General features: G+C 36.9%; 2 protein-coding genes across 2 annotated transcripts in view; both read right to left on the bottom strand.

Annotated features, from left to right (window-relative positions):
- Nucleotides 1-12,406, bottom strand: part of LOC306870989 (dynein axonemal heavy chain 10-like) — a 31,515-nt gene extending 19,109 nt beyond the window's left edge. The window contains exons 1-30 of the mRNA XM_079418624.1: nucleotides 12,058-12,406; nucleotides 11,768-11,845; nucleotides 11,535-11,659; nucleotides 11,136-11,241; nucleotides 10,934-11,049; nucleotides 10,623-10,842; nucleotides 10,106-10,263; nucleotides 9,736-9,966; nucleotides 9,202-9,392; nucleotides 8,789-8,987; nucleotides 8,473-8,667; nucleotides 8,212-8,382; nucleotides 7,923-8,099; nucleotides 7,202-7,375; nucleotides 6,850-7,007; nucleotides 6,583-6,734; nucleotides 6,296-6,460; nucleotides 5,997-6,204; nucleotides 5,755-5,911; nucleotides 4,449-4,928; nucleotides 4,172-4,330; nucleotides 3,384-3,500; nucleotides 3,177-3,285; nucleotides 2,921-3,099; nucleotides 2,631-2,842; nucleotides 2,317-2,473; nucleotides 1,796-2,029; nucleotides 1,583-1,705; nucleotides 1,255-1,488; nucleotides 21-244 (exon numbers count right to left, since the gene is read on the bottom strand). Of these exons, the coding sequence (XP_079274750.1) occupies nucleotides 21-244; nucleotides 1,255-1,488; nucleotides 1,583-1,705; nucleotides 1,796-2,029; nucleotides 2,317-2,473; nucleotides 2,631-2,842; nucleotides 2,921-3,099; nucleotides 3,177-3,285; nucleotides 3,384-3,500; nucleotides 4,172-4,330; nucleotides 4,449-4,928; nucleotides 5,755-5,911; nucleotides 5,997-6,204; nucleotides 6,296-6,460; nucleotides 6,583-6,734; nucleotides 6,850-7,007; nucleotides 7,202-7,375; nucleotides 7,923-8,099; nucleotides 8,212-8,382; nucleotides 8,473-8,667; nucleotides 8,789-8,987; nucleotides 9,202-9,392; nucleotides 9,736-9,966; nucleotides 10,106-10,263; nucleotides 10,623-10,842; nucleotides 10,934-11,049; nucleotides 11,136-11,241; nucleotides 11,535-11,659; nucleotides 11,768-11,845; nucleotides 12,058-12,283 (5,435 nt within the window). The 5' untranslated portion in view covers nucleotides 12,284-12,406. The remainder of the gene's footprint in view (nucleotides 1-20; nucleotides 245-1,254; nucleotides 1,489-1,582; nucleotides 1,706-1,795; nucleotides 2,030-2,316; nucleotides 2,474-2,630; nucleotides 2,843-2,920; nucleotides 3,100-3,176; nucleotides 3,286-3,383; nucleotides 3,501-4,171; nucleotides 4,331-4,448; nucleotides 4,929-5,754; nucleotides 5,912-5,996; nucleotides 6,205-6,295; nucleotides 6,461-6,582; nucleotides 6,735-6,849; nucleotides 7,008-7,201; nucleotides 7,376-7,922; nucleotides 8,100-8,211; nucleotides 8,383-8,472; nucleotides 8,668-8,788; nucleotides 8,988-9,201; nucleotides 9,393-9,735; nucleotides 9,967-10,105; nucleotides 10,264-10,622; nucleotides 10,843-10,933; nucleotides 11,050-11,135; nucleotides 11,242-11,534; nucleotides 11,660-11,767; nucleotides 11,846-12,057) is intronic.
- Nucleotides 12,407-13,161: 755 nt separating this feature from the next.
- Nucleotides 13,162-18,416, bottom strand: LOC306871220 (vesicle-associated membrane protein 5-like). Its single transcript, XM_079419000.1, has 3 exons — nucleotides 18,168-18,416; nucleotides 15,638-15,781; nucleotides 13,162-14,421 (listed from the first exon to the last, which is right to left on the bottom strand). The coding sequence occupies exons 1-3, from the start codon at nucleotides 18,171-18,173 to the stop codon at nucleotides 14,203-14,205; spliced, it is 369 nt and encodes a 122-aa protein (XP_079275126.1). The 5' UTR covers nucleotides 18,174-18,416; the 3' UTR covers nucleotides 13,162-14,202.
- Between the last annotated feature and the right edge of the window lie 3,104 nt (nucleotides 18,417-21,520).

The following is a 21,520-nucleotide window of genomic DNA, read 5'->3' as shown; positions in this document are numbered from 1 at the left end:
GGTCTAGTACATGTCCTCACCTAGTCTTTCGGTGGCTGTAGAAGTAAATAGCTTCTTTGGTGATGAGTCTGTTGGTTCTCCTCATCTCCAGCAGCACTCCAGTCATCCAGTCCTCCACACGACCCTCTGCAGGTACAGGCTGTTTGAGCACCATCACCTCCCCCTCAGCAGAAACCATTGCACTTGCTACCATCTCTCCATTCATTCCCGTATCAAAACGCAAAGCTGCTATGTTGTCATACATCTGTAGATGAGGAAAAACAGGATGATTGTTTCATTTATGGTCTGTTGTGCAGCTGTTAATTTTGGACCAGAATTCAATTCATTTTAATGATTTTAATATAAGGGTGAGGAATGCTTAAATAACAGTAATATGTCTAATAATTTTTATTTTATTTTAGTGTACATGGAATGGGTCAACTTTTTGAGCTCATATAACTGGACAAATTCTACTTGTTCTATCCCTGTAGTCAGAGGCGTCATGCCCATTCAAAGTGAGGGGGCACGTTCCCCCTCAGATCTTTGTATTTTAATGGGAGTTTTTGAGAGTGCTTGAACTAGACTGTCAGTGAAAATGTTCTTTGATAATGTAAATGTTCTTTTCTCTCTTTCTGTACAATGAAAATGGCATGATTAGTAGCCTAACTTGCAATGCTTTTATTCACATTAATTTTAAATGTTAAATTCACATTAAATAAGTCATATTAAAAATATGTTGTGATATAAAGGTGAGAATCAAGATATTTCATGATATAGTTAATGCGTTTGGGAGTGTTTCGAATAAAAAGGAAAAAAATAAAACAAAAAAATAAAAGTCCTTTTGTGGCTGCTGTGTGTCACATGACGCCCCAACTCAATGCCCCCCCCCACTCATGCCCCCTCAAAAATAATGAGTGCATGTAGTTGCACTGTCTGTAGCTGCACTGTCTGCCCTGCCTGTAGTTCACACTATTGGACACTTTAGCTCATGGAAACTAATTAAGGTTGACTGTGAATAGTACAATGGTAATGGTAATGGCAGGGGTAACTTGATTGCTTTGCGTAATGCAGCACTGATGCCACTAGAAAGTCTGTCATTTTACTGGAAGATAGAGTTATTTTTGTTAAAAATGTATGGTCAAAAGAATTTAAAAAATGAAATGCATGGGAATCATTCCCAATAAGATCAACAAGCTGCATTTACAAAACAGCTAGGGTGAATATTTATTTCACGCTGACTTCAAAGTGATGCTTTTCTTTAGGACACAAAAGTACCTTGATCATGTGCTCCTGCACACAAGTAGGCTCACTGCTGCCCAGAATACTGAGCAGCTCATCGTCAGAAATGAAGAAAAAACGTGGGAAAGCATTCCGCTTGGAATCAAGATAATCATTAAGACTCTTTTGACATCTCTCCAAACCATCGCTTAGGTTCTGCAGATCGGCCAGACGATTTGGAACCAGACAGCATCTCTTTATGCCAGGGTCCTTCACTGTGTCAGTCATTATCTGGTGGTATTCAAAAGAGAAGGGATTTATATTCGTTTCAAAAACAGGGTTTATACAGGGTTAACATGTATTTGTTGTTGGTGCAGAACCTTACCTTTTTGAACATTTTGTCAATATTGTCAAATTTTTTGGCTTCCTCAGGTAGCTGAGAGCGAATGTCACCTCCAATGAAAATGCTTTCCAGGTACATCCATTTTTGCTGTACTAACATCCATACCTACACATTTCAGAAAAGCAAAGAAATAAGAACGTGAGCCAGTGCAGTTTTAAAGTCAAGCCGTTGTTGGCAGTGATGGTTTCCACTGACCTCAATAATCTCACTGATGAGTGATAGATTCTTCTCCCACTGCTGTACAGTGGTCAGGAAGGGACCAACATAGTGGCTGCCTGCCATACTCTGCAGGTTCATGGCATCATCATCCAGGCGCTGAAGGATATCATCCACAGCACCGAGAATGAAACCATGCTCATGTGCTCCTTTTAAAAACCGCTGCACACTAAACTTCATAGTTTCCCAAGTTTCCTCCACTTCTTTAACTCCCTGTAAAAATGCACACAATCATACTCTGTAATCATTTACATTTATTTACCCTCACGTTGTTCCAAAACTATGTGCATTTCTTTCTTCTGTGGAGCATGAAAGAGGATATTTAGAAGAATGTTGATAAGCAAAGTTTCCGATAACTAATCTTCTTTTATGTTCCGAAGAAGAAAGGAATGCATAGAGGTTTGGAATGACCTGCGAGCAAGTAAACAATGACAAACTTTTTAGGTGGAATATCCCTTTAACACTTGCAGTTGAATTTCATTATTAATGATATTTATAACCTTCTCAATGCCGAGCTCCTTCACAGCTGAGGTGACGATTTCACTGATGACGTTGCCATATTTGTGCAGCTCCATGGAGAACATGTTCTCGAGAGTGAAGGTGTTTGGGTTCATCTCAAAGCTGGTGCCTGTCCTCTCCATTAGATCCTTCCAGTGCCTGCAGAAACCAAGTGAGCACTTAAGTCTCATGGTGAATATACATATAGCTAGTGCTTTATCTTAGATTAAGCTAACTCTTTGAAAATCCCTAAAGGCAGAACCATGTTACTTTAAGTTGAAACATTGTAAAACAAAATCATAAAACAAGCATTTACCTGTCTCTGAGAGCCTCATTTTTTAGGTCCAAGAGGAGAGGGATTGACTCTTTAAATTCCTTCATGCGGCCCTCCAAGAAGAAAGATACAGGAAGAGCTCTCACATCCTTTGGCAGCTTCCGCAAGCCCTTGATAAGTCCCTCTATACCTTCCTGCAGGAGCTTTATGTCCAGATTCACCCAAAGGGTCTGTGACCACTCTGCCTTAGCCGCCTGATGAATATTCACACACTGGTGTCACAACTGCTCAGAACATAAGTCAAAGTTTATATAATGAATTGTCATTCTAACCTTCTGGCTTTTATATATCTCATAGATCTGTCTCAGGCCCTTCATCTCCTTTTGTACATTGAGAAGCTCTGGGTACATAGTGATGGGCAGGTTGAACAGTTTCTCAGCTTTAGCCAGTTCTTGACGGCTTGCCTCTACCCGATCCAGCTCGGTCTCATACGTAGCCATGATCTTCAAGCCTAAAAGAGTACAAAAACTAAAGTTATGTAATACTAGGTTGGTAAGATATGAAAAACAAAACCCATCAAGATAGTACTCTTGCCTTTCTCTAGATCATCTCCCACGGCTCCAGGCCCATGCATGTTGAAGCTCTCTGCAAATATGGAGAGCTCCTGTTTATACTCCTCAATCTGGTTTAGAGTGATCTGATTGGAACATTGGAATTGGAACATTTAGAAATCAAAGATCAACTATGTTGCTTCTCTACAGTAATTTAACTTGATTGGTAAATGATCGGTACTACCTCGGCAAAGGTCTTTTTTACTTTTGCCAGGCTGCGGTCAACCAGTCTAGACTCTTTAAAAAGTTCACTCCACAAAATGAAGATGTTTGCAGACAGCTGCACCTCCTCCTCTGTAGTCTTGAATTGTAAAGCAGATCAAATTTATAATTTTATTTGGCAAGGATGCACTAAATAGATCAAAAGTGAGAGCACCGACATTTATAATGTCAAAGCTTTCTAGTTCAAATAATTTTTTTTTTAATTTTTTTTTTGTTAAACTGCCTATTCGTTAAAGAATCCTGAAAGAAAATGCTATCAGGGGTTCCACAAAAATATTAAGCAGCACAACTGTTTTCAACACTGAAAATAATAAGAAATGTTACTTGAGCACCAAATCTGCATGTTATAATAATTTCTGAAAGATAATGTGACACTGAAGACTGAAGCTATGGATGCTGAAAATTCGACTTTGCCACAGAATAAGTAGAATTTTAAAATATATTAACATAGAAAACTGTTTGTTTTTTTGTTTTTTGTTTTAAAGTAAGAATATTTCATAAAAATAGTTTTTCTGTATTTTTGATCAAATAAATGCTGTCTTGGTGAGCATAAGAGACTTCTTCTAAAAACCAAATAAAGTTGTAGTGACTCTTTTTGAATGGTAGTTTTAATTTTAGTGGCTTCACTGGCACAAATTGGATCAATAAAAGCACCACAAACATTGTATCACCATTCATAAAACATATTGGTGTAGGCCTAATGAAAAATGGACTGTTGAGCTACCGTCTGATAGGCTTAAGTTTACTCACCTCCACATTGTACATGCTCAGAGTCCTGTATCTCTCTTGAATATCGTTGATTCTCATCTCCACTGAGAGAGACATATCTCTAATGTCTGTGATTGTGCCCAGAACAAATTTAAGGTCCTCCAAGGTATTGGGGCTCTTCTTTAAATTATCTGACAATTTCTGTTCACAGTAAATTCATTCTTTAAAACCAGACTGCCTCACAATTTCAACATTTCACTTACTCGATTCTTAGTTGATGCAAAGATAACATTTAAAACAGTGCAACATTTGTTCTCACCAACAGCTCATTGCGCAGGTTAAAAAGCTCCTCTCGGGCCGAGTCATTGAGCAGCCTGCCCAGAGAAGTGACCCATGCTTGAGCATTCTCCTGGACGGCACGGGCCAGTGGCTCCAGGTTCAGTCTGATTATGTGTTCATGCTTCACCAAGGGCTGCTTTGCCACCTCATTGCTGACCCTGAAATAGAACTGGAACTTCTCATCATACATCACACATGAGGGCTTCTTGGCTGCAAACTTCTCCATGACAATAGCCTTGTCGAGTTTCCAGAGAGAGCGATAGCTCATCCAGGTTTTGAGGTAGGCACTGATTCCATTAAGGAGACGCTGCATTGTCTGGGAGACGGCTGTGGCTTGCTCATTTATCTGTGGAAGCTCGCATACTTCACTGTAAAAAGTGAAGATGAATGGTTTGTCCTCACCATCCACATGCTGTGGAGGGCACTGGATGCAACTGCCATGCATCCAGCGAACAAACAGCTAAAGAGTGACAAAAAAGGGAAAAAAGTGACCTGAGTGACCAAATATCTACATTGCACTAAATCTGTACTACATACAGTATGTGAAAATATTTGCTTTCTAACTGCACAACAGAGTATGGAGTGCTGCAGGGATGATGCATTTTTATAGGCCAAAACCAAGAAATGAGTTAAGTACTTTCAATTCCATCATCCCAAATTCACTGTTTGTTTTTCAATAGATTTAAATGTCTGAAAAAAAAATTGTCTGTGGTTAACACAAGCTCAATGTATTTTCATCTTTTATTCCATGACATAAAATACAGCAGTAATACACCCTCATGATTTTTTTTAAAGCCTTTACTTGTCTTGAAAAATATTGCTAGACTACTAAGTTGTCAGGGACAGTAAACATCATCACAGGAAAACTCTTCTACTAACTAGTCTGCTTTCACAGCCTTGCCGGGTTTATAATCGCATTCTTAGAAACTATTCTAATTCAAGCTTTTTAAGATAAAGGCTGAAAGAGTTGTTGGAAACTTTGTGATGGTGATGTTGCAATCACAGTGTAGTTCACATATAGCTGTTTGATGTAATTTAGGCTTTAAAATTCATAAATGTTGAGTTCATTTGTGAAGATAATCATGATGAACAAAACATGTAAGTATACTGATCTTTTGTTGAACATAGAGCTTATTTTGTTCAAGTATCCAAAAGCCAATGTAAATATCCTGTTGTGTTTTTATTGAGGGAACCACGGTGTTGCTAACTTCTGGGAGGGCCTGCAAAAATTCATCATCACTGCAGAGCTGCATTTTCTATCTAAATGTAGTTGATTGTCAACATACCCTGGTGCTCTCCACACAGTCACCAACACACTGTCTAATAAGCTTGTACACATCACTGCTTTTGGGAAGCAAAGCAATCTCAGGTGCAGCTAGGATGGTGTCAATTTGGAAGAGTGGAGTAATGCCCATCAGTGCGGCGTTAAAAGCTTGAATATTGCTGAAAGACAATGGTAATGGTAAGCATTAAAAAAGCATGAGACCATCTTTATAAATGCATCTGAGAAACAGTCAAGTAAACCTACTGAAGCACCATCTTGCGAAGTGAATCAAAGATCTTGTGCTCCCAATAAGCATAGAATTGAGCCATGCATTTGGATTTGCCAGTGCTGGTCCCCATAATCAGACTCTCTATCTTGGTGAGGAGTGGACTGATAGCTGCATACTTATTTACAAGAAGGTTCACTGCCTTTGCCCTCTCACACTCAATGAAGTCACAGAACTCCTTAATTCCTGGAACAACAGACAGATAACACATTGCCACTATGTACCTGATGTGTCTGCTTATGGGCCATATTTCGAATGACTATATAACACTCTTAACCTGGTAGGTATCCATTTTTATCTGCCACTGGAAATTTGAAAAGGTTTGCCGATTCAATGGATTTAAGTTTTTCATCAATGTCTCGTTCATTCTTCTGAATTTGGTTCACAAGGGACTCAAATTTTGAAATGGCCTGGTTTCCACGTTGGACGAATTGTGGTATACCTGTAAAACAATTAAAAAATTTTAAGAAATTACATCAGTTAGAACTTTCAGAACTACAAAACTAGCAGCTACAAATATTATTATGGGGTATGCAAATAACTGGTATCCCCTGTGTAACACACCTAGAAAATTCCAGTTGACTCTTCTGCACCCAAAGCTTAGCACTCGCCTCAGTTCTTGCACCTGATCAGCCATTAGTGAGAACTCAGCATCATTTAGATTGTCTATCAGAGAATGGTAACGGTTTACTAACTTCTTCAGTCCTTTTATGTGCCTACATGCAAAACAAACAAAAAAAAGGTCAAAAAGCTTCAAAAAATATTTCAAGGATGTCTATTTTGGTCAAATGTCACAACACATTTTTTTCAGGGAAAAGTTAGGGAGACTACCTCAGAAACTTGTCTTCCTGCAGAGCAACATTTTGTGCCTCACTTGGTGTTAAGATGCCCAAGTAATCCAGATACTTGGTCTCAGCTATGATCTCCTGCAATTCAGGGGCAAAATTGACAGAGTAGCACAAATCCTTTTCCACAGCCTTCTCTGACCCCTGAGCAGCCTGCAATCACAGCCATATTAACATATAAGCACATTTTTATGTACACGTTAGCTTCGAGGCAGAGGGGAACATAGACACTGAGAGTACTTGTCTAGGCATTTTAATATTGTAATGGCCATTATAATTTTTCACTGCTATCTTTTTCTCACAACTGACAGATAGCTTTCCCTGTCATTGCAACGTACGATATTGAGCTGTGCGGAGTCTACACAGACAGCCCCAGCACTGTTGACTGTGATCAGCACACTTCTCTTCATCAGGAGGGACAGAGTCTGATTAGTCTCTGCTCGCCATTGGTTAAACAACTCAGTTTCATAGTCCCTCATACGCATAGCCACCTCTAAGAATTTGGATACCACCTGCAAAATAAATGAAAAATAAAAACCAGTCAGGACATTTTCATTCATACAGGTTGGGGTTGCATAGAGAGCAAAACTACACATTTTCAAAATTAACCCATCATGGATTGCTTGAACGTGTGTTGTTGTAACCCTGAATACAAGTCCTGAATAATGATGATGGTTTTCGGATCACCTGCCCCTGATTGGACAGGTTTTTAGGAGGCATTTACAGTACATAAAACCTACACTGTTCTTAAAGTAAGTCACACTCTTGGAACAGAATGCAGAGACTTCAAGGCATGTTTTAAAATTTGAATCTTGTATGAAAATGCAACACTAGTGGGACACTTAAAAATGATACTATGCAATGGTCAAAGACTTCCATCTGAATGTCCACGGCTGTAGCAGTGGTGCTTTAAAGGGAGTGAATGTAAAGATGCACCTCTTCCAAGATTTTTACAGTGCAAACTACAATATGATTTTAACATTTAACTTTTTTAATTGTTTTTACACTCACTTGTCATTCTAGTAACAAAAACTTTACTTAAGCAAAACAAGGACTTACTGCTTTTCCCTCTTCACTGTCCATCATCTCACGTGCTTCCTTGAAACGTCTAATGGGGTACCTCATGCGGTCTAGCAGGAAACGCTCCCAAATAATGGCTCCTGCCACAGGAGGATTATTCTTATTGAGCGGTGGGTTATCCTTGAGCTTCACGAATAGGTCATTTAGAAGGTCCATCTAGGCAACAATACCAAAGAAGACACATGAGAATAGCAAGAAATGCAATCTCTGTATCACCATGTCAACATTTAAATCAAACATGTCCTTCAAAGGTTTTTAACTGAGGCACCTCTTTGCAGTACTGAGCAAGAATATCATTAAACTTCTTCATCAACTGATTGTTGATGGCATCTCTGGAGCGGATGTGTTTAAATTTCAGCAGCAGGTCAAAGGCTGCCGATGAGGAACGTAGCGTCTTGAAGGAGTAATTGATGAAATTGATAGCTTCTCTTTCAATTGCCTTAAACAAAAGATACCAATTAATACAGCATAAATTTCAAAAAAGAAAAAAAAAAGAAAACTGACAATGTAGTTGCTGTCAGAGTTGTACCTGAACTTCTGTTCTAAATTCTTGCATGACCATTTTCCAACTGCTCATTTTGCGGACGTCAAACGGGTCAAATGAAACTTCCTCAATAGGTTGGACGAGGCAGTTTACACGGTGTAAAACCTCATCTATTCTCTTTGGATCACCCGTCACTGCTTTTAACTCCGGTCCAAAAATAATGTAGAACTCATCCAGAGTCTATAAGTGATTATTAATTTGGGAGAAGGTTACTGTCTGTGAGCAATATTTCCTTGGACAAATTTCTTCACGTAAAATAGAAAGTTATTAAATTAAATATGCTTGGTCTGATTTGGCTTACCTGCAAAATGTTATACAAGTCCTGGCAGATTGAAGCCATATAGTCTGTTTTTTCAAACAGCTTTTTGCGATCAAATTCCCAGCGGGGATCTCGGTCTGATTTCTCAATCCGTGCACGGACCTCAAAATAACTGGCCTTCCACTGATCCAGGACTTGCTTTCCATCCTGAGCCTTGGCTTTGGCCACCACCCTCTCGTCTCTGCAGAATATTAATGACTGTGGTGATTACAATCACTGCAATTTAACATTTTTTGTGTGAAACTTCTGATTGTATAAAAGTATAATCCTTTTTTTATTTTTACCCCAACAGAATTAATTTCAAACTCAAATGCTACCTTCAACATTTTCATATTTTTGTGCATGTTACTGCTGGCTTGTGGTTTGAGCTACTTTTACAGATTTTGCTTACTCACTTAAACAGAACACGGACATTCACGACTCTTGCAACCCGTTCAGACAGTTCCCAGGCAATGCGTTCCATCAGAGATTCCAAACGCTCATCTGTGTTGTAATGCCTGGATAATATCCAGATCATACGCAGCCCGTTCATCAGTTCAGGAATAGTGTCCAAGACCACTTTGAAATCCAGTCCTGTGACAAGGTTCTGTAAATAACAAAACACTGATGAGAAACACTGTATTTTTGAGCCTTGTTGTTCTGATGACATCAGCAAATTTTGTTTTTCATCTTTTCTAAAAGAAAAAAATGACAACATACAGATTCGAAATGAGGATGACTAAATATTGAATTTTTATATCGGGCTGCTTTGTTGTACTTGTACCTGAAGTTGTGTCTTGAAAATTGAAGCTGACTTCTCAAACTGAATTTTGAGACGCTCACACTGATTTGTTTTTTTGTTTTTTTTTACTGTAAAGCTGCTTTGAAGCAACTGATATTATAAATAAACTTGATATTTCTTTTAAAGACTACCCATGGTTACTCCTCACCCTGAAATGTCTCTCCAATGTGGTGAGAAATTGTACATTATTGACAGACTCCTCATGGCATTTGCTAAGCTCAGCTGTGGTCTTTTCCAGTTCCTGCATTATGAATGAGTCGGCACGGGTCATCACGTCCAGAATCTTCTTCACCACTTGCAGGTTCAGCTGCTCACTCAAACTACCGAAGACAGCAACACGTTCACGCCAGAACTCAATTTCTGCCAAAGGACCAGGTCCCTTTAAAAGAGAAAGAACAATGAATCAGTTAATTGTTTAAATTATCTGTTTAGGTTGCACATCACCGATCTACTGAGTATAAAATCACAATGCAACAACAAGAATTGCATCATGATTAGTTCATCTAAATTTCACAAACCTGTGGTTTCTTTCTTTTCTGCTCTTCAATGACAATTGTGATTTGTGTGTGCCAATTCATCACACACTGCTCTAGTTTCTCCACCATGCCTGGATTAGACAAGAGCACCTCCACTCCACCCTCCAAATCCATGTCTGGAATGTGCAGTTTAAATTCACCTATAACATAAATATCAAAATATTAAGAAGCACAACTGTTTTGATCAGTGATAACAATCAGAAATGTTTCTTGAGCATCATGTGACACTGAAGACTGGAGTAATGGCTATTGAAATTTCTGGTTTGCCATCACAGGAATAAATGACTTTTTAAATTATGTTAAAATAGAAAATAGCTATTTTGAATTGTAATAATATTTCACAGCATTATTATTTAAATGTTTAATAGTACATGCAATCTTGGTGAACATAAGGGACAACTAAAAAAAAATTAAAAAAGACTCAAAAACTCTTTAATAGTAATATGTATGTGTATATACAGTATACATTTTTCTGACTCTGAAAGTGAAACTATAATACCTTCAAGCTGCTGTAGGGTTTGGTCTATGACCTGCAAGAATTTATGTGCGCTGTGGAGCAGATCATCTCGGACCTCAAAAGCCCCACGGGGTTCTGCAGGCTGCTGTTTCTCATCTCCTGTTGTCTTACACACTGCGTCCCTCTCTTGAGAGCCAGCAACACCATGATAGCCACCATCAGTGAGCCTCAGCTGGTTCACTGAGAGAAGAGGGATGTACACCTGCAAAGAAAGCATTCAATAAAGATACACACTTCCATAGTATAATTAATGATAATCCATTTGTACGGGGATGAGATAGTTAGTCACACACATGGTTGAAAAGCCCTCCAAGCATCATCAAGGGATGGTCATTCATCATGCCAAACTCAATAAGTTTAGGCATCAAATTATTAGCCTCGTTTATATCTGCAGGTTCAGTGATAGTTTCTGGATAGAGTAAAACACGGGACACATCAGTTAAATAAGAAATCTTTCAAACACACGCACACACATTTTGAGAGCACTCCACCTACCATTGGTGTTTCTCAGGAAGTAGAGGACATTGTATTTTTCAAACCTCTGTGGGATATTGTTCACGTCCACATGAAGCTCTACGTGATACACAACCTGAACCTCAATCTTGTGATAACAAGAAACAATAAAAATAAAATTTGTCAAAGCATTGTTAAAAATAAACACACAGATGATCAGGGGCCTGTTTCATAAAACACGTTTGCAAAATAAGCTAACGTTAGGTTTATTTCAGTTAGTCTGACGTATTGTCAATTGATTTGGTTCAAAATAAGCCAAACTAACTGAAATAAGCCTGGGTTGTTTGGTAAACATGTTCAAACAGCGCCCAGATCCCCTACCATTCTGTTTAATAAATTTGTAAAATAAATATTAGACATAATTAATAAACTGAGAATTACATTGGGAGGTGGTTTATTCCCTTTTGTTGAATCTGACAGGCCCTCAACTACAGGATCCTGACTCTGATGAGAATCTTCTAGATTTGAGCAGTCCTGGCTTTGTCTGTTTTGACCATTTCTGTTTTCTTCAGTCATGTGCGGACAATGGCAAATAGAAAAAGAAAAAAAGAAAAACTTTGTGCAATTTGCATTTATCATATTGATAATAATAACCATTTAGGAAGCACACTCACTGTCAGCAGGGGTTATCTCTCTGTTTGAGATGAGGGAACCTTCAGACAGAACAGATGGGCTTCTCTCAGGGTCATTTTCTAGACAGGGAAATCATTTTATTTTCAAAAACGTAAAAGACTTGGTACCATTTGTTATTTAACATATTAGACCTTCCTTACGACTTCTTATTAATAAGTGAGCAAAGAGATATATTTGACTTTTTAACTTCAGATCTCAGGCACGCGAAAGTTGTTAGAAACTGTACACTCTGAATGGCAACAGATACATTTGCGTTGACATGAACACGTACCTACAGGAATTTCCACTTCGACCTCCTCTTCTCGTATATTCTTGAAGAAAAACAGCGCTGAGGGCGCCTCTTCCCCTGTGACTACGTTTAAAAAGTGTATGATTTTCTGCTCTTCCTCTCCATCACCGCGACTGAGTAACTCCTCAAAGCAGCCTGAATCAGGCAAGTCTAACATCACACATACTGCGTTTTTAATCCACTCCACTCGGGGGTCATCATGAGGCATTTTTGCTCTTCTTTGGGTGGGAATTACTACATAATGCAAGTTTGTAAGTTGTATGAGAAAACTATTTAGACGGTCTGTGTAGCAACCGAATGCGCGCTCTGGTTTAGTTGACGTTGCTATAACAACAGTAACACTGCGCGTCACGCGCGCACTGATGACGGTGTTGTGTTATTAATTTAATTCTGAATCACATTAGTTATTAAAAATAGAGATCAGAAGAAAACGTATTATACATTTCTTTTGATGTTCTGCATAATTAACATTTAAGTCACGCTGCTAAAAGTACACCTGTCTTTATTTTTATTTATTCGTTTTTTTTACGTGTATTTACTTCCTTGATACGTTCACTACGGAAGCGTATTGCATTCACTTGAGGAAAAAAAATCTACTGTTTTTCTGAATTAACGAGTTAATTATCTCAGAATTACGAGATAATTTTTCATGAAAAAAAAAGTTTTTGCTCTGTTTTTCTGAATTAATGACTTAATTATCTCAGAATTAAGAGATAATTTTTCATGAAAAAAGTTTTTGCTCTGTTTTTCTGAATTAATGACAATTATCTCAGAATTACGAGATAATTTTTCATGAAAAAAGTTTTTGCTCTGTTTTTCTGAATTAATGACTTATCTCAGAATTACTTTTTTATGAAAAATTATCTCGTAATTCTGAGATAATTAACTTTATTTATTATGATCGTTAAAATCATAATCAGCTTAATTTCATTAAATTGTACTCACAACTTGCTTCATATTCTGACTCTTGCATAACATCTTACATGAGTGACACATCACTGTGAACTCACGAAGTCATTATAAAAACTGAAGAAGCATTAGGAAAGAAACAAATATAATCAAGAAATAAATATATGACACACTGAAGAATGAAAAATGCCAGACACGGTATATTTACATAATGAACATTTATATATACAGGCATACACAGAGAGCTGTTTTAGCAGCAAATATTTTATCTCAAGGCATGACTATTTTTACAGTATTAATCTGCTTTTACATTGTAATAGCTAAGGTTGTATTGTTCAAAAAAATTCACAGAAATAATCCCCATGACAAATGTGAATTCTGAGGGAATGCCCTCCTCGATTTCTATGGTTGTCACAGTAGTACTTATAACAATAATACATTTCAAAACCTTTAGATAAGTTTTAGCAAAAACGTGCCATAGCCACAGAATGTGTGCCCCAAATCAGGTCCTGGATTACTCCCAATAATGCACATTTTGTATGTTTCCACAATCAAACACATCTGATTAAACTCATCAGCTCATTAGTAGAGACTCCCAAGACCTGAAATGGGTCTGTCATACAAGGGAGACATCCAAAATGTGTACTGGGTACCAAGGCTGTAATAATTATATTACATTATATTGTAATAATTATATTGTAACTAATATGAGAAAAGCCAAACACAGAAGAAATTTAAGATCATTACATACACCTTTCACTGATGAAAAACAGAATCAAGAAAGTGTTTTCTTTGAAGAACAAGATTGATAAACAATGCTCTACTCCCTGACAAAGTCTACACAGTCTAACATAGCTTCCCTGCTACACTTTAACCCGCATTTGGCACAGATTTATCTAATATATGGCTAAAATATGTTTAGTCCAACAAGAATGCATGTAAACTGTTACCATTAATGCCACATACTATGTGTGTTACCATTGAAAAATGAAAGCAGGAATTATAGTGACACCGTGGTACCATTTATATCACCCACATTATTTTTTAGCATCATCTTGATAGAAAGTAGCATCACAGATTTAGCTTGTACATTCACCGATCTTTGAAACTTTCCTCTTCTTTACTTTTACAAAAGTACTAGAAGCAAGACTTTCAAGGGGATATTATGAGGAATTTCAAACACAACTTGTTCACTCATCTTCTCTGCCAGCTTATCTTCTAGCCATCTCCAGGGGCGTTTGTTGCTGGCATGACTTTGGGTGTGTTTTTACTGTCCTCACCGCTTAAATTTGTGTTTTTACTGAAGCTCACAGCCACAGCCACAATAATACCAAGCAGCACTGCAGCTACAACTGCTGCTATTATCACTTTGTACTTAATATTCTCCCAGCGCTTCTTCTGTTTCACCTTAGTCGAGGTCTTTGAGAATTTTTCGCTCTGAAAAAAATACAATCATTAAAATAATTATTATATATATATATATATATATATATATATATATATATATATATATAGAGAGAGAGAGAGAGAGAGAGAGAGAGAGAGAGAGAGAGAGAGATTCTTGATGACACAGATGTGGAGTTTTTCTTCATTCTTTATCTGAAAAATAAGAGTGGAAAAACATGCAAGGCTTTGTACTTTTGTACTGGGTGTTTTGTTTTCTTAACTGTAATTATAGTCTTTGTTTGGCCAGTAACTGGCACCAACCACAGTGTAAATCTTAAATCATGCTGGTTCATTCAGGCCAAATGAGAACTGGCCCTCCGACTGAGCCTGGCTTCCTGGGGTTTTTCCATTTATTTATTTTTCTCTTCTCCACTAGTGTCACCTGTTAAGTTTTGGTTTCTTGCAACTGTTGCCTTTAGCTTGTTGTTAGGGTAAACACATTTGATCTGTATTTAACTGGATGACACTAACTTTGCAACATCAACATTGAACTGAATTGAGCTGAATAATGACATTACTGCATACTGCATTTAACTCATTTCATAATTTTCTATTTAATTTGTGATACTGACAGTTATTCAACTGAATTAAACTAAACTGAGATGAATAATAACACTGTTGTGCTCCTTTACAGCCGAAACTGAATTTGTTGCTTCTTAACTGATAAATTTTACAACCGTTACAGTTAAAGCTGCTTTAAAACAGTATGTATTGAATAAAGCTCTATATAAACAAATGTGACTTAACCAATCAAGACTTCCAATGGGATTTTTAGTATGTTTGTATGATAAAACATGAAACCAAAGTGAACTTGTTGCCTGACCGCATGGTACGTACTGCACAAACAGCCTGCTACACTATTACACAAGTTTTGTTCATTTCATAACAAAAGGAAATGGCTTTCTAAAATTAACAAGGTAAACTAAACTCAGGATGCAAATTGTACACTCTTTTTTCCGTACACCCCACCTAGACACTATTTATAGACTCCAATTTGACATGCCCTTTCTTTCCCTAGAAACACTTGAAATTCCAGAAACCTAGTTTATGATCATAAAATTCCTCAGCAAACCATAAAACAAGATCATAGAACCATAGAATGCAGAATTAATTGAGCAAGCTTTTTGTTAAGCCGTTTTAAAGGCATAAATTAAATTATATTTATTAAATGATAATATAAACTATCAATATGATAATATAGACTAACATGTTCAAGTAGTTTATCAGCTCGGTCCTCAAGCTCCCCGAGTTTTCCTGCACGCTCGTCAGCCTTGTTCATGTTATCCAACATGATAACTTTGATTTCCTCCACATCCTCCTGGGCCTGACGGAGGCGGCTCTGCCCATTCTCCTGGAGACAGATGAAATAGATTTATTGGGAAACACAGAATGACTGGCAAACATTGTTTACTTAGCGTACATTATCATCAATAAATTTCTGCAACAACATAATTTTCCCTATGAGAGACTAAACTGTCCTATTAGATGTTTAACAGAAGAGAAACGCAATTGATGACTGATTAAAAACAAAAAGTTGCAATGAAGACTTCCTGGACATCTGCCATGATAATAGGCTTGGAGTTCTGTTGACGACAAGCACTGGGAATGGAATTCTGGAACAGAGCCTCTGCTTTCTCACAGTTTAAGATGGAACAGCGCAGGGGAGAGACAGAGAAACTGTGCTATTTCATCAAACCCACAATGAGGCCTTTGTGAAAACAACATGGCTGAGAGCCACGAAATTCATGAGATCCATTTAGAGACTGCGACCTCACTGACATTAGCAGTCTACAGCATCACATTGTGTATATCAGCTGAGTCAGAATGTTAATTCCTCTCTTTGTGCTCAGAAGGATGCAAGTGACTTGAGGTCAAGGTTTAGTTGATGAGTGGCCCATCGCAGATGGGAAACTGTCACACAATGATCAATGAAATTATTCATTTTACAGGAAATAACACTTATTATTCATGCCATCTCACGTAAGAGCCGTACACAATAGAACAGTGATTCTCAAAAATGGGTCGTAAGTTTTAACAGGAACAGCAGGGACAAAAAACAATGCTGGATGCAAATTGTAAAAAATGCAACTAACATTATAATATAATTGCGTTTAGAATATCAAAATAAAGTAGTTTATGTTTTACAAGTAAGGAGAAACCCATATATTGTTTTGTTGACACTGAAGGCTAAACTCTAGAGTAGCGCAATGAGCATACGTTTTTAAAAATATTAACAGCATGGAATTTCAAGAGACATTTATCATTGAATAATAGACCAATTAATACTTTAACGTTTTGATTTAAAGAATTTTGTGTTTACATTTTTACTAGAAACAATATATAATCGGTGTATAAATAACCACATATGGATGCTAAAGCAGAACAGAAAAACAACAACTTCAGAAAACAAGACTGTCATAAAATAAATCATAAAATGGGCCACACACTATGCATAAATAAATATCAGTGTATAAATAAATATGTAAATATCTGGATACCAAAGCAAAATGAGAGATATAGTCTTATGGATTTAAGTAAACAAGTTTGAGGAAACAAGATTTTAGTAAAAATGTTGCCATGAAACGGACCACACATTGCACAATAAATAAATACAATTGTAATATACTAAAGAAATCTTCATCTTTAAAATAGTAGAAGCACAAAAGCTCAAACAAAAACTTATTACAGAAGAGCATGTTGATAAACAGTTTTTCATCACTCTTTGCTTATGAACAGAACTACAGGATACACATCTCTTTTTACATCCTTTCTTTGACTTCTTCCTTCCTCGTTTGACTGCTATATTGTCACGGTGTGTAGGGAGGAACAAGGAACACGCATAGGAGGATGAAACTCAAACAACATACTTTACTGGCCATCAGGCAGGGCAAGATACAGACAGGAACACCGGGGAGTAACGAGTAAACCAGACGAAATGGCACAACACAGACAGGACTATAAATACACAGGTAAATTAACAGACACGGCTGGACAAGGATAAACTACTAATGACATGAAACGAGAACAGGAAACAAACCAAATAAGGGCACAAGAGGCAGGAACACATGACACACACGGCAGTTCCCTGACATATATAATGAATATGGCATTTCCTTCAGACTAGGCAAAATCCCCTCTCTTATGTGTTTCAACTCAACACAATGTGTCATGCTGTCACTTCAACCCACCTGAGATAAAAGCTAACAACAATAAGGGTTAAAGAGCTTCTGAATGACATTCAAATGACATTCAAAAAACTAGTCATGTTTAAAAAAAAAAAAAAAAATCAGACAACTTAAAAACTAAAAACAGTTGTCTGACTTGAGCAATCAATGCTAATCAACTAGGCCCTATACTGTAGGCTATCTTATCCCTCAAATTACGTTTGAGTGAAAACTGCTATTCTATTGTCAAAACAGTAATCGTCTAGTCATCAAAATCAAAGTCAGTGTATAATTTAACTTTCATAATGCAGTGACAGTTGATATAGATGATGAAAGTAACTAAACCTGCGTAGACAACAGCATTTAACAAACTTACAGCAACTGTTTGCAGGGTTTACATCGAGTCGACAGCATTTACCTAACAAAGATGCTTTTAAGTTTGATCTAAACAGCTTGCTTTTAAACGTTCTTCAGCCGTCACGTGGCCATATTTTTTTATTTTAATAACTAATGGGATCTCCAGCTCAAAACGAAACAAAAAGAACATAAAGCTTCAAAGACAAAACAACTTACCACCATTGTTTAATCTGTCGTTGTTAATACACCATAAACTGTAGCCGCATATACTGCATCTGAAAGATACACCACCAGCTGATACGAGAAAATAACCGAAGCTCGATATCTTACAACTTCACACAAGTCTTCCAAAGCTAATCCTCCACTCTACTGCTGTCAGGAAGTACGCTGTTGGGCGTGTAGTCGAACTGCGCAGCTGCGTGAAAGTGCGTGTAGTGTCTTCTCTCGACTTGCTATGCTGCCTCTGTATGCTATTATACTGTGTGTTTGTTTTTTTTCTTCATGTACCAGAATGTGCACTTTAAGTGATTCTCTATCAGTTGTAACGGGTACAAGGTGGAAAACAACGATTTAATAAGAAAGATGTGCGTCAAAATCTTGTTTAATTTGTGATAATTTTAGCACTTGATTATTATTGTATAATAAACCTGGTATTGTGACTGACTTTGGAGTAATTTGTTCCTCTTTTGTAAGTTTTGGATAAAGGGTCATTCTATGGAAATGTCCATTTTTCTGTCCCTAGCCTAGGAAGTCAGTCAAGTTATCCACTCATCTCTTCATCAGAAGTATATCTGCATTCTATACTCACCGTCTCATCATCCGTTGAATTGCTCTGCTGTCAATAAACACCACTACTTTGTATTAATCCTTTGTGTGAAGTCTGCTTCCCTAACAACAGTAAAATGTTTATCATGAAATAATTCATGAATGCTTTCTTTTTAAATAACCTTTTGCAGTTTTGGAAATGTGTAGTAGTCTTGTGTGTACTATTCTTAGATGTATACTGTAGTAATGTGTGCTATTCTTTCTTAACATGAAGTGTTATTTTGGTGATTTTATTATACTAAGCTCCCCCCCCCCCCCCCAGAGATAGATGCATGTTTCACTCTTAAGGTTTATTTATTTGTTGGTTTGCCTAAATGTTTATTTTTGTAAAATGGTCTTTTGTGCTTTCCACCACACATGCAAATTTGGTTGATTGCGTAACTGCAATAAAGTAAAACATGATATAATGTATTTATATTATTTAGACACTTAGGCTATAGTTTGACAGAATGTTCTAATTCAATACGGGAATTCAATATGGGAAGTCAATTTAACATTTTCTTATATTGATATTATTTCTTACTCCTTAACAGTTCATCAGGCTCTTAATGATTTAATCTGAGCCATCATTGGAATATCTGAAGGTTTCTCCATCACTCATCATTAGAACCCATTGGCTCTCGATTCTGACTTGTACTTGCTCTTATGAAAAAGCACCATAGTTCTTAACTGTAGCATTTGTTATAATAAGGCTAGCCTATTAATCATTAGCAGGCCAATAATGACTTTTTTTTATTAATCTATATTGCATTTGTTATGAGAAACAACAGCCTTTAGAAACAATAACTACATGCCACAGTTGTAATATAAATCTTTAGGGAAAAATCTATTCCCTTAACAGATTATCTATTATAAATTCTACAAGTTAGACAAAATTTACCACACTAAATAAGCCTACAATAAAACGTGATGAATTATAGTAAAGGTGGTCATGAGTTTAAGAATATTTTAATGTTAGTGCTGGTGCAATATTATCTGTTCTCCTCTTTTCATCAGTCTTTTTAAGTTTGTGCCTTTTTTAGATAATGTTCGACTTTCTCCACAGCATTTTAAAGTGGCAGTTTCTCAATAGAATTCAAGTAGATCGCATATTTTACCATCAGCTTCACGATAGGAACGGCTCGCGCAAATCTTCTCACACTTCTCGAGGTGAACGCGCACAGAGTATAGGGTGATTCGCGCGCTGCTTGTGCACAATTAAAAGAACTGCGCTTCAGTCATGTTGTGCTGATAAGCGCTCCGTTCGGTTCGTATGTGAGGTTAGCGCTTATAAAAGGTTCAAATAAGTAATAAATAGCCTGATTCTAGGTTTCCGTACTTTAAGACAATTTGCTGTAGGCCTATTCCACATAATATGCAATAAAACAATAATAGGCTACAATATGATTCGTTAACACGTGATCTTGCTGTTCTTCTAAAATTAATCCGTGAGTAGGCCTACAGTTTACAAGCCCGTGGGAACGGATTGCGCGAAAGCGTGCACACGGGTTATGAATTTGTGAGTACGGATTCAAAAACCGAGGGTACGGTTTACAAAATCTGAGCGCACAGATTGGAAATTCGTGGGTACGGTTTATTAATCCGTGGGCACCGGATTACACACACCTTTCAAAATCTGCTAAATGTTAATTATTTTACCAAAATAAGAGGAATAATACAAAATGCGTGTTATTTTTTATATAATTCTGACCTGAATAAAATATTTCACATAAAAGATGTTTTCATAGTCAAGAGAAAATAGTTGAATTTATAAAAAATGACCCTGTTCAAAAGTTTACATATACTTGATTCTTAATACTGTGTTGTTACCTGAATGATCCACAGCACAGCTGTGTTTTTTTGTTTTGTTTAGTGATAGTTCATGAGTCCCTGCTGTTCTTCAGAAAAATCCTTCAGGTTTCACAAATTCTTTGGTTTTCCAGTATTTTGTGTATTTGAACCCTTTCCAAGAATGACTGTATGATTTTGAGATCTATGTTTTCACACTAAGGTCAACTGAGGGACTCATATGCAACTATTTTGGCCAGAGGAGAACTGGCCCCCCAACTGAGCCTGCATGGTTTCTCCCAAGGTTTTTTTCTCCATTCTGTCACAGAGGGAGTTTTGGTTCCTTGCTGCTGTCGCCTCTGGCTTGCTCAGTTGGGGACACTTAATTTCTAGTGATTATCGTCGATTTGATAGATACTATTTAAACTAAACTGAGCTAGACAATGATATATCTGAATTCAATAATGAAATGCCTTTAACTGAAAATTGAATGTTTAATCTTATCATTATACATTACTGACACTCTAACAGTATCAAATCCTCCAATGTGATACTGTTAAGTGCTATTACACAATCTGTATTGTTAAAAGCACTATATAAATAAAGGTGACTTGACTTGACTATTAAAGAGGGTTCAAACGCTCACTGATGCTCCAGAAGGAAAAACCATGCATTAATAGCCTTTTGAACAGAAGAGGTGTACATTTTTCTCCTTTCGTCTAAATATACATTATTCAGGTTGCAACACAGTATTAAGAATTAAGTGTATGTACCCATTTTTGAATGGGTCATGTTTATGAATTCAACTATTATTTTCTCTTGTGGACACAGTGTAAACATCTTTTAATGCGAAATGTCTTATTCAGGTCAGTATTAAATAATAATAAAAAAAATAACATGCATTTTGTATGATCCCTCTTATTTTGGTAAAATAATTAACATTTTGCAGATTTTTGCAAGGTGTATATGTAAACTTT

The sequence above is a fragment of the Barbus barbus genome (assembly GCF_936440315.1).
Source record: "Barbus barbus genome assembly, chromosome: 6".
NCBI lineage: Eukaryota > Metazoa > Chordata > Actinopteri > Cypriniformes > Cyprinidae > Barbus > Barbus barbus.
This window is presented reverse-complemented; position numbering and strand designations above follow the sequence as displayed.

Coding starts and splice junctions, on each gene's coding strand:
- LOC306871220 (XM_079419000.1), bottom strand. Junction 14,422..15,637: donor CTGATAAACTACTTGAACAT/GTTAGTCTATAT, acceptor TATTTTTTTCAG/AGCGAAAAATTCTCAAAGAC.